The 13,317-nt window shown below is 36.2% G+C and overlaps 2 protein-coding genes across 7 annotated transcripts in view; one reads left to right on the forward strand and one right to left on the reverse strand.

Moving 5' to 3' along the window:
- Positions 1–13,317, forward strand: part of LOC124622094 (GPI mannosyltransferase 2-like) — a 387,261-nt gene that overhangs the window by 213,243 nt on the left and 160,701 nt on the right. For 2 of the 5 annotated variants that reach the window (XM_047147677.1, XM_047147678.1), the window contains exon 3: positions 7,678–7,728. The exons of the other annotated variants lie outside the window; for them this stretch is intronic. The gene's annotated coding sequence lies outside the window, so the exon portion shown is untranslated. The remainder of the gene's footprint in view (positions 1–7,677; positions 7,729–13,317) is intronic. 5 annotated transcript variants of the gene reach the window in all.
- The window catches only part of LOC124622093 (dual oxidase-like), a 252,302-nt gene that overhangs the window by 209,248 nt on the left and 29,737 nt on the right, over positions 1–13,317 (reverse strand). For both annotated transcript variants that reach the window (XM_047147673.1, XM_047147674.1), the window contains exon 3: positions 987–1,190. In XM_047147673.1, the coding sequence (XP_047003629.1) occupies positions 987–1,190 (204 nt within the window). The remainder of the gene's footprint in view (positions 1–986; positions 1,191–13,317) is intronic.

Consider the following 13,317-nt stretch of genomic DNA (forward strand, 5'->3'; position numbering starts at 1 on the left):
CAAGGAAAGGATGTGTGCAACTCTGGAGATCACATTGACCATGCTGAATTAGGTGATAAATTTATTAATTCGTTCCAAAGTTATATCCTCTTCATGTCCTCCTATTCATTCTGATGGACCCTTTATGAGCACTATTGCTTTTTGTGTGCTACAAACTCTGAGACTTTGGTGCAAATACTCCAGCAGTTGATCACTAGAATTTTAATAGCCTCATCTACAGGGAGTTGAGTAGGGGGGGGGGGGGGGAGGAGTGGTTTTTTTTTTTGTGTATGTTATTAGCTACAAATAGCTTTCTGCACAACACCTTTATGATTTGTATAAAAATAATTGTACATTTACATATTTTCTTGTGATTTTTCTCTATTATGTTGGTCGACTGCAAATCGGTACTCCTTATTGACACTAGTCTCCAATAAAGCATTGATTGAAAGCAGCTCATTGCAATAACATGACTTTCTTCAACTTTATACAATTTATGTTTATGTTGCAGTCTAAAAAAGAAACACAAAAATCTGAAACTGTAGAAAAACTGGTCTACAATCAGAAAAAGGTGGAAATATTGCACTAATCATGTAAATACTCACTTAGGAATTAACGGAAAACAATATTCCATGCAAGATAGTGTTATAATGTGTGTTATAATGTTCATAGATAACACAAGTGTAGCTCAAACTGTCATTTTACTATGATATATGTCATGTGCTACAATTGTAATCATCCAAAACTTCTTAAAACTGTAGCTGTAATCACATAAATGTACACTGCATTAGCTTAATTAAATTCATTGATATCTGCGATGTTTCTCTTTAACCAGGGAAATAGTTTATGTTATTTTGTGTCAGCTTCTTTCAGTTTTATGAAAAATTGTTCAATATTTGGAGTATGAATATGACTTTTTATTCTTAACCAGTTTTCTCAACTTAATCTGCCATAGTGCAAAAGTATTATGTGGATAACTCAGTTTATCATTATATTTTGTTTTTTACCTATGGCTCCAAGGTCAGGTTTAGCCATGTTGTTATAAAATCCATCATAACCTTCATATTCAGTCTCATCGTTTGATTTAGGCTTTCCTCCTTCATGGCAGTCTTCACCCCAACATCCACTAACAAGCCACTGTGCAAGGTATCCTCTTGCATTATGATCATTTCGATTAGCCAAAACCTCTCCTGGTGGTTTTAATCTTCTGTCTGAAAATTGAAAGATTGTTAAGTTCAAATACAGTATATTTTAACATGAATGTGGCAACATTCATTTCAGCAAGTTAAAGTAATTCAGTGAGAGACCTCAGTTGATAAATAAAGTTTAACAATATTTATGACAAAAGATAAACATTTTCCTAGAAAAATAAGAGGAGGAGTAACAGATCCATAAATTTAGCAACAAATGAGTTCTAGCTCTCAAATGTACATGAAGTAACAAAAAAGTGGGAAAACAGGAAGTAGAAAAATGATAGTTCAGAGCATAGGGATCTGCAAAAGAGGGGACTGGTGAGGGGTCAAGAGGGTGCACTTCGTGAAATATGATTGTGATTTTACTAGATCATATATATAGCATTCCTGAGTACAATGTAAAATAGTGTTTTTTTAGCGATCACTGTTAAAATTGGGTTTATTTGGTTGTTAGGTGTCCAAGGGAAATTATACCTTTCATTTGACATGGTGGTGGTTTCAGTGCTGTGCTGCAGTCAGTATGGATGTGAGTATTTGCGGAACATTGCCAATATAGTTTCACCAAACTAATGACAGGCACGTCCTCATAGAATCATCATGGAGCTGCAGAAAGGGACCATTCCAGCACACTGATTCCAGTGTCTGTTCCCAACCCAATTACAGGATAAATGCCTCACTTTGGTACCCAACTTCAAAGATGGTCCCTTCTCCTGCAGCACAACTTAACCACAACAGTGGTTTACCATTTGTCTGTTTGGAAATTAAGACCTATCACAGTTGGCTGATACCACATTTAATTTTACAATTGCAGTTGACTTTGAAGAATACTCTTGCTGAACCATGTATTCATCTGTATATCATCTATTTACCCAAATGCATCAATCAGGAAGAAAGAATACAATTTTCTTCACTAGAAGAGAAGGAAAAAAGACACGAAATTATAAGATCAAAAAGATCTCCACTCCAGTAATTGGAAGCTTCACAAATCACGTGGGGTGCAACATAATGTAACAGGCAAAAATGTAATTACAAATTTAGCAGTCCATTTGGCATGTATATTTAAAACTGGGAAGACAAGGACCTTCTTGGCTCGGTACAACACCGCTAAGAGTAGGTTGTAGTGGCCAATTTGGGATTGTTCTAGGCGATTTCTACATTCATCTCATTGAATACTGGTGGGGGATTAGACTTTACCGAAAACCCTTAGCACATTTTATTAAACTTTAATTATATAGTAAACTTTAAAAAACAGAAGGCATGAAAACACTGCAGTAAATCCATTAACATGATCAGGTAATAGGCTTTGTCAGTAAATAATGTCTTCCTAATGGAATCTAATCATTTCTAAAATTTGTTTATCCTTTTCTGCACTTTGAGGAGTATTAATCAATGGCATATTTGTTAGTAAACAACAGCATTTTCTGTTTTTTTTCCCCTCTCTCTCTCTCTTTTTTCCCTCTCTCTCTCTCTCTCTCTCTCTTCTCTCTTTTTATATATATATATATATATATATATATATATATATATATATATATATATATATATATATATATATATATTCAGGATCAGTTTAATATTATTGGAATATGAACAAAAATATTACATTTTGTGAATATTTTCTAGATTTATTCTGTAACTAGTTGGATACACTGGATAATTATATAGATATGTAGGTAATTTCTTTTCTCAAATTTGACATTCTCAAACTTGTCAAATCAGTTAGGTGATTCAAATGAAATTTTATAATCTTGTCCTCTTTTGGATAAATTTCTGTGGCTGCCCATGGTTGGGAGGTAGGAAAAGAGACTCAAGATGCTAGATTATGGGAATTGAAAGATGCAGAACTGAATCGACATATGGATGCAGATGGAAATAAAGGGTAAACTAAAAGTATAAAAGATTAAAATAAATTTGTGAAAGGGTAAAATTATTGAAAAAGAAGTAACAACATTCTGAAAAGGAGAGATTGCAGCTCACCATAAAAATGACGAGTTGCAAACAGGTACATTGAAAATACTACTGCATTTTGAGTTTTTGGCCAAAGCCTTCTTCAGAAAGGAAACATACACATTCACACAAACACACACACATCAGGAACACATGACTGCTATCTCTGGCTGCTCTGGCCAGAATGCAACTTCTTCAAACGGAAGGTGAAATCTGGAATCGGGGAGGAATATCAGGGTATGGGTCGGGGATGGGGGCAATCAGCATTGCCTTGTGGAGTGCGGAGTGTGTGGAAACTAGAAATGGCAGGACAAGCCTGTCACGTGCACTGTCAGGGGGCTGCTGTGGAGTGAGGAGGTGTGTTGAGGGGGGGGGGATGCAAAATGAGAGAAAGGGAAAAGACTGGTGGGTGCATTGGTAGAGAGCAGTGCACAATGAGGGTTGAGGAGACATGAATTGGGAGGAGGTGATAGGACAGATGGGGCAGAACTTGTTAGGTGGTGGTTTGTGGGGAAAGTAAGTTGTCATAGGTTGAGGCCGACATGATTTTGGGAATAGAGAATGTGTTGTAAGGAAGCTCCCATCTACACAGTTCTGGAAAGGGACTGGTCGAGGGGAGGATCCAGATGGCCCAGTTGTGAAGCAGCCATAGAAATCAAGCATGTTATGTTCAGCTGTTTGTTGTACCACAGGGTGGTCCACTTTCCTCCGGGCCACAGTTTGTTTTGGTCATTCATCCCGATATACAGCTGCTTGGCAGTCACACACATACAAAAATCTGTAAAGTGATTGCTGAAGAGCTGGTATATGACATGGCTGCTTTCACAGTTGGCCTGGCCTCTGATGGGGTAGGATAAGCATGTGACAGGACTGCAATAGCGTGTGCTGATGAATGGATTGGGCAGTGCTTGCACATGGGTCTTTCACTGGGATATGATCCCTGTGGCAAGATGTTGGGACTGGGAGTGGCATTGGTAGGGACGAGGAAGTTATGACATTGGATAGCCGATGGAACACCATTTTAGGAGGGGTGGGTAGAGTCTTGGGTAAGCAAAGCCCTGATGAAGGATGTGGTTCAGTTGTTCCAGTTAGTGGTGGTAGTGGTGACAAAGGGAGCAATTTCTTGTAGCTGGTTCTTGGAGGTGGTGGGAGGATACGGGGTGGGTAGCAATGTGGCTTAGGAAAACTGTTCGTTGACGACAACTGGAGGATAGTGCCTGTCTGTGAAGGCCTTTGTGAGACCATCTGCATACTGGGCGAGAGAGTTCTCATCACTGCAGATATGCCATCCTCAGGAGGTGAGACTGCATGAAAGGGATTTTTTGGTGTGGAAGGGATTGCAGCTGTTGAAATGCAGATTCTGTTGGTGGTTAGATAATGTAGGTAATGTAGTCAGACAAAAAGCAGAAGCTAACCATGCACATGCCTGTCCTATGGGAATTGATTGTTCGATCATTACATAATTTAGCATGTACACAGTCCAGAATATGCAAAGATAACAATGAAATATATTAGAGGAATCATAAAAAATCGAATGGATTGAATGAAGACTGCTGTCAGCCTAATGCCAGCTCTAAACTCAACATATTTCTTAATAAGGCCTTATCCGTTTTTGAAAGGATTTTCCCAAAAAAATGATTGAATGCACTGTCAGGTAATATTTAAAAAATCTACAAAATAGTGAGATTAAGTAAGGATCCAGAAATAACTTTCATATTATAAACAATACTATAGCATATTAATAAAAGTTCTAAAAAATCCATATGTACACACATTTTGTCAAAAATTTGCAAATCAGACAATAAAAAGAAATCAGTATAGAATATTAAAACTTCCTGGGCAACCAAACTGTGTGCCCTTTTGGGACTCAGACTTAGGACCTTTGCTTTTCAGCCACTTGTTCCACTGACTGTCTGGCTGCCTGCATATCATGCATTATTAGCACTCCTAGAGGAAACAACAGTGCTGAGAATTAGCTTAACCACAACCTGACAGATTACTTCCAGAATGAATTTTGACTCTGCAGTGAAGTGCCTGCTGATTTGAAACTTCCTGGCAGATCAAAACTGTTTGCCAGACAAGGAATTGAGATTGTGGGCAAGCGCTCTACTGACTGAGCTACCCGAACATCACTCATGATCTGTCCTCCAACCTGTCTCTCCTACCAGTCCTTGCTCAGTGAAGGCAAAGTTACCAGGTCTTGTGTTTCGATCTGCCACAAAATTTCATATGAGTGTACACCCCACTGCAGAGTAATAATTCATTCCAGTATGGAATATTGGTTAAAAAGAGACAGAAGAAGAAGTTGTAGAAGATATCATTGTTTCTATTAAAGAGAACAGGTTTAAAGACAGTTCATATGTAGCAGGAATTTTTAACTATTACTTTGCTTCAAGATGTTCAGAAGAGGAAGCAAAACAGATCACTTGAAAAGCAATGTATGAGAAATTTAGTGAAATGAAGATTTCTCATACATCCTCCTCAAAAATGAAGATAATCAACATTACCCTTGAAGTAAAAGCTTAAGTGGAATTGTTTGTAGGGGTTGTAGCCCCTTAATATGCAGTTGCATGTACGAGGGTAAACTCAAAAGTAAGGTGTCCTATTTTTTTTATAAGTAAATAGACCTGTTTATTTCTACAATGGTTTACATCAGTTTACAGCTTGAACATTTAGCTATTTTTCAACATAATCACCATTTCTGTTGATGCATTTTTGTAGACACTCTGGCAGTTTTTGTATGCCCATGTCATACCAGCTCGCTGCCATGCTGTTCAGAAAGTCATGAACCTCCTCTTTCACCTCGGCGTCGGAGCTGAATCGCTTTCCAGCCAAATGTTCTTTTAACCTAGGGAACAGATGATAGTCACTGGGTGCCAAGTCAGGACTATAGGGTTGGTGGGTGATTATGTTCCACTGAAAGTGTTGCAGGAGAGCAACAGTTTGCCGAGCGGTGTGTGGGCGAGCGCTGTGATGGAGAATGTGTACATCCTTCCTCAACATTCCTCTTCTCCAGTTCTGAATTGCCTGTTTGAATTTTTTCAGAGTCTCACAGTACCTGTCAGTGTTAATTGTGATCCCAGTGATTCAGCTCCGACGACGAGGTGAAAGAAGAGTTCATAACTTTCTGAACAGCATGGCGGCGAGCTGGTATGACATGGGCATACTAAAACTGCCAAAGGCTCTACAAAAATGCAACGACAGAAATGGTGATTATGTCGAAAAATAGCTAAATGTTCAAGCTGTAAGCTGATGTAAACCATTCTAGAAATAAACAGGTCTATGTACTTAGAAAAATACAGGAGACCTTACTTTTGGGATTACCCTCATATAATACATCAGCAACTCAGGTTATTTTCCAAGATAGATTAAAATATGCCATTGTTTGGCCCCTCTGTATAAAAAAAGACAGCCTCATAGATGTCAGTTCCTACTATCCAGTTCCACTTCTTACATCACTTTCAAAAAATTTAGAGACAGTGATGTACTTGAGTGTTGTCATCCTGTTGTGTAGTAATTTGAATACTTAGTCACAGTTTGTATTTTAAAACGACCACCCTGTTCTGGTGGCTATTTGTGTATTTGCTGAATACGTAATCAAATTTTTGAATGATTAAATACTAATAATGGTAATAGGTATTTCACAGATTAGACAATACACGCCCTAGAAAATTAAAGTTTCAAAACAAAACCCAGGGTATTCTTCTGAATACATCAGTTAAAAATGTTAAAGGTTGGAATTTGCAAACTACAGTTTTGAGTTTAACAATACCATACATTTTACGTTTTGATCAAGTTTACATTTGTTAATATATAAGAACAATGCTACAATTTCTGTTTTTTATCATTATTTGATTTCTCATAAATTACATTAATACTCTGAAACGGAAATACTAAACAAAATATTTCAGTTTATTTTTTACAAAGACAAAGAATTCTTCTATAGAATAAATTTATTTTTTGTTAATTACTTATGTTGGTCTTTTAATTTGGTAGTAGGAAGTGCTGTCAGATTATTAGAAAAGACACTGGCTAGATTCAGCCCAGCATGAACTTCAGTATTTTCACATGATGCAGTTTGATGGATATCTATACGATATTTTGATTTTTATCTAGTATTATGTCACAGTTGGAATTTAGTTTGCTTGTTTTCACAAGCAATGTTGCTTTTAAAATATATTCACTTATAATAGTAAGCACATCTAATTTTGGAAACTGCTAATGACATGATTTATCTAAGTTTGGCAGCACAAATAATACTGAAAGTTTTTTCCTGTGGTGTTGATAATGTATTTATCAGCTGGAATCTTCTGAAACTTCTTGAAGGCAATTAGCTGTTTTAATCATAATTTTGTTTTCAAAAGTTACATTTTTATGGAATACGTGGTTCAGCACATCCCAGTTTCCAAATATTACAAAGAGGAATGCCACATCATCTATCTGTAGAGAATTTACAGTGGGCTTTTCTCAGTGTTTGGTCATGGGTTCAGCTATATTTTTGCTCTATGTTAATGATGTGTCATTTTAATCTAAAGGTAGAATTGGTTCTTTTTTTCAGCTGATACGGTTTATTGTCATGCCAAACAAAAGAAGCATCAGTAGGACAGTGGTAAATAATGTTTCTGTTTAAGTTTTTAACTAGCTTTAAATTTTCTTTTTGGAGGGGGGGGGGGGGGGGGGAATAAATAACTCATCCGCTTTAATACTGTCAAAATAATCTACCTCCTATTAAGATAATCTACAAAAACAAAAAATAGTAGAAGAATAGGAATTTCACTATTTTTGGGTGTGCATATTGATAAAAACTTACACTGTGTAAAAGCTGTATTGTTGATCTGGTAAATCATTTAGGTTCAACTATTTATGTTATATGAATACTTGCCAACTTTAGAAATATAAAAATCTGTTAAGTTAACATAGTTTCCGTATTTTCTTTCAGTGTTGTCCAATAGCATAATAATATCAGGTTACTTGTCACTTAGGTAAAATATTCATTGCACAAAAGAAAGTAATTAGAATTATGAGTGGGTTTTACATACATCCGTTTAAGCAGTTAGAAATACACACACTAGGGTCACTTCTTTCAGGAGTGCTAGTTGTGCAAGGTTTGCAGGAGAGCTTCTGGAAGGTAGGAGACGAGGTACTGGCAGAAGTAAAGCCATGAGGACGGGGCATGAGTTGTTATTTGGTAGCTCAGTTGGTAGAGCACTTGCCCGCGAAAGGCAAAGGTCCCGAGTTCGAGTCTCGGTCTGGCACACAGTTTCAATCTACCAGGAAAGTTTCAAATCAGTGCACACTCCACTGCAGAGGGAAAATCTCATTCTGGAGCTATAAAACTGTTTGACAATCTGCACGTAGATATAAAATATCTGACAAGCATCAAAAATCCTCTCAAATACTGACGGAAGTTGTTTCTTCTTAATGACTCTTCTATACTGCATGGGACTTTTTGATTAGAAAAAATAGATGATTACAAACCTGTAGGTGGCCAACAACAATCTTTTATTAAGTCAACACATTCTACATCGCAGCATTCATTTTGCACAGTAAAATGGAAAGTGGAACTAATAGACTAAAATAAGACCACAGTGGACAGAAGAACTGAGTAAGTATGTGAAAAATAATTATAAAACAGTCTAGATCACAAGTAACATTTATTAAAAAGTGACTGGTTTTGATAATTATGTGATCATCTTCAGACCTTCAGCCATAGGCTGAGCATGCAGCAGGAACCCATTGGATGACGATAGTCAAAACGAAAACCATTGTATCTCTATTTACAGAAAACCGACATCAACCGATATAATAATTAATGCCACGTGATGCCATCCTACTAAATATAAAAAAGCATTCCTCAAAACAATGATACATGAATTATTAAAGTTACACCTTCAACCTGATGCAAGAAACTGAGATTTGAAAACAAATTTCCATTGCCAGTGACTTCAGTGCTAGTCAGGTCTACTTTTTATATCAAAAATTACAACAAACAAATAACATTGTTAAAAATTCCAATAGGAGGTTCACGAAAATAATTGACATAGGGCTTATTTCAGACAAAATAAACAAAGTATTTTAAAAAATGGTGATAGCCTTCACAGCTAACAACTTACAGTACTACAAAAGAAACTGAAATGTACAATTGGCAAATCTAAAAATACCAAGATTCTGTTATCTACAAAATACAACACAATAATTGCAATGAACATTATATCAAATGAACTAACCATAACTTTTGATTCATTTTAGAAAACATACTGCTGGTTCTGCACATACCTAATCCTTGATTGGTCAGTCTCTTGATGACCATAATTACTCTTCAGGTTGCATTTCTATCAATATGAAAATTTTACATAATGCACCTGAATACATTAGAAGAAACTGAAATTTATTCACTTCACAAAAATAAACTCATGTTTGTTATAAACAAGCAGCTAGACTTCAAACACAAACATTTATTTGAGCTCTTTGATCATCTACTTTAGAATGCTTACTGTGATGACCTGTTTTTGCAACTGCACAAACCTATTTTACACCCTTCTGCACATTCTTTTTATTGTGATCAATATTACTATGCTTCTTTTTTATTTAATTTAAATATAATGGCTCATGACATTTTTTTTTTAATTTCAGGATATTTTTTTAAATATTTATGTGATGTTGTTACATTTAGAAATAATTGGCAACATTAAGTCAGTCATAGCATTACATTTTAAATTCATACTTGTTCTTCTTGAAATCATTTTAATTTATCACTTTTTGACACTACTTATTTTCACTAGTTATCAAATGGTATTTTTTAGAAACAGAGGCATGTAATTTAATTTCCTTTGAGAGAGAGAGAGAGAGAGAGAGAGAGAGAGAGAGAGAGAGAGAAGGTGACTATCACAGCCATTGTCCACATTGTCCATCAGTATGGTTGAAAGTCTAAAGATGATCACACAATGATCAAAACCAGTCACCTTTTAATAAATGTGTCTTGTGATGTAGATTGCTTTATAATTAATTTCAAATATTACATTGTGATAACTGACTTCCTGCAACAATGTCTTCAAAAATGAGTCAGTATTTGTTGGAGAGTGCAAATTTCAGGATCACTAGTGCTGTGCAGGAAGGCTCAAGTGACACTACGGGGTTAATGAAAACTGTAGATTCATTGTGATACATTCCGTAACATAAAATTATGAGACAGAATTACTGCTCAGTGCTTACCATCAGACAGTGGAATTTTTTTGAACAGCTTATAGAAACTTAATAAAAGTAGATGAAAATATAGCATTCGGAACTATTCCTTCCTCAGACAGGCAGGACAGGCCACACAGACCCTAAGATGAGAAGGGCCTACATGTAGTGAGAACAAGGGGAGGTAAAGATGAAGTGGGAGGCATCAGAGAGAGTAGAGAGATTTGCTACTCGAGGTCTAAGTAACCTGCCCTTCTTTTTAACCTTTCCCAATCTATACTTTTTCTTCCCCTGTGGAAGACTTTTGTCTGATTTCTTGTGTGTCTATTAGCAATGCTAAAACTTTTGTATTCTGGAGGTAGTACTGGTCGAAAGTTATATCTCATAATTTTGTAGTTTTTTCAAGTAAATTTTCCTTTAGGTACAATATTCCATAATATTTTCAGCAACAGAGCATTGGGTCCTACCAGTAAACATAATGTCTTTGCCAGTAAACCTGACTGCTTGCACTGTAGTGGCTGCATCAACATAAAATGCTTGACAGAATGCACATGGTGGCTAACAGATCACATATGTCTTCTCACGGGTTGTTCAACACTCGATCATTTATATTTTGCCAGTCTTGGGACCAGAGTACATAATATTGTTAATATGCATAGGAGAAACCTTACTCTAAGCTCATTCACATTTCAAAGAGCCATAATGCAAGGAAGAATGATGAAGGGAGTTTTGAACCCTAAAAAGTGGATTACAGAGGCTGAATGGACCAGGGGAGATCTTTTGGTTGCTACAGGAGGAGTTTCCATTGTGTAATTTTCCACTTAAGATGTTTTCAAAGTAAATCCACTCCTTGCTGGAATGTCTCGCATTTCATTTTCCTGTTCTCTTTCTGTAATATTGTCTTCAAGTCTGGTTTCCGTGTGCAGCTGTTCTGTATATTCCTTCAACCTTTCAGCTTTCCTGTGCTTAGGCAATCAATATTCTACACAGTATAATTAGGAGTAATGCCGCCTCTTTGTTATAAAAATGTTGCTGCTTCCTCGGTTGGGTTAAATAATGAATGTTTATCTGCTTCTACTGTTTTAATATATACATTCTTATTAATCATAGAACAACAGCCATCAAATTTCTGCAGCCAGAGAGCTCTGAGTATATGGAACATTGCTATTTGTCTTGCACATTCTTGAAACCTTCAGTTATTGTGTCCTAATGATTTCAGGAAGAAGTGACTCGTCAGTTATGATTTTGTTTTCTTTAGAATTTTATGGATTCCCGGTGTCTTGCTTTGTGTTTGATGGCATCCTCTTGAAGTTTTCTGTACCAAAACAAAGTTACCCCATTCTCAACTCTTGACAAAATGACAAAGTCTACATGAAAATTATTTTTGTTTCTTGCATTGTAGTTCTGTAAATCAGCTTTTTTTTATTTATTTTTTATTTTTTTTTAATTTTTTTTATATTTTTATTAGTAACAAATAGCACTAAGCATTGAGAGCTTCATGAAACCCGTCCCCAGACTGTACACTATATCTTTAAAAACCAGTAAGGAGTAAATATACCGGGAAGTGTGCATAAAAATCTAATATATATAAAGAGATATCTGCAAAATATGTAGTTATCTTCTTTACACAATATTCTTACTGCTTAAATTTCCTGAATATATAATTACTGCACTTTAGCAGCATTGTCCCTAAAACATATTGCCACAACACAACAGGGAGGAAATTTTGCAAAATGAGCTAATATCTTTATCTTCAAATCATCTTAATGCAGGATGCTTTTAAGCATAAGAAATTTAGCTTCTTGATTACTTTATGTGTGTATGTTGACACCACTTTTAATTTGGTATGCAGCTAGACCCAAAAAATTATACACATTGTGTTCTATTTAGTGTATTATGGTTATCAAGATACAGTTTCTTGCTGATGGCATGATGTTGGCTGATTTGTAGGCTTGATCATCAGATAAGTTAATGTTTGCATCAACTGAACTAATAGGAAATCTGAAGAAAGATCATGTAAATTTAATAGCAGAGAAAGAACTCGACAGTTACATTACATAAAGGAATGTAGCATCACAATGAGACCAGGCAGCATATAAGAGGTGATGAAGAAGTACTGAGGGTGTTGCTGCAGTGTATATGCAGTTTAACATGATTCCGAAGTTGGTATATAAACACCGACATGCAGGCAAGAGATTAGTATGGAATTTGTGCATTTTTGAAATGTGTACTATAAATGCAGAAATGTAAACTATGGTGACGTTTTTATCAAATGCATCCATACTGGATCAACCTGCTGTTATTGTTTTCTTGGCTGCCAAAGGACAAACTCTAGAAGACATCCATCATAGAATGAAGAATGTGTATGGGGTAACATGTCTGTTGAAAACCACTGTTGTGGTATGGTGCAATAAGTTCCATGCTGGTCATAATTCAACCGAAGATGTTGTCCGATGTAGGAAGCCAGCCGAAGTTAACTCCAACTCAAGTGGGAGACGCACAGGCATTTACCTTACAGTCCTCTCTCCCCGTGCAATTATCTTACCTTCAGTCCCTTAAAAAAGGCCTTGAAGGATCCACTAGTTCCGTCAGACACAGATATGCAAAGTGCAGTTACAGACTTCTTCATGCAACTGGACAGGGTGTTCTACCAAATGGATTTCTTCAACCTGGTGCATCAGTGGGATGATTTCTATAGTAATCGTGGCAATGTTGCCTGATTTTGCATATCAGTTTTGGACTGTACAACCTTTGAATGGAAACTTTTTGATTGCCCTTTATACATTTTCAAGAAAAGCTTGCATAACAGGTTGTCATTTTTGCTTCTGCAGCTGTCACCCAGATTTTTTTTTAAGTTCATTCCTTAGAAGTTTCATAATTATTAATCAAAATTAAGTTGAAAAGAGAGACAAAAAATAATGCCTTCTGTTCAACATAGAATTGTTAGATAAAGTACTCAGTAGCCACAGGGCATGTCACTGTGCAGTGCACTGTGTGGGATGGTATAACACCAGTA

The sequence above is a fragment of the Schistocerca americana genome, chromosome 7, assembly GCF_021461395.2.
Source record: "Schistocerca americana isolate TAMUIC-IGC-003095 chromosome 7, iqSchAmer2.1, whole genome shotgun sequence".
NCBI classification, from domain to species: domain Eukaryota; kingdom Metazoa; phylum Arthropoda; class Insecta; order Orthoptera; family Acrididae; genus Schistocerca; species Schistocerca americana.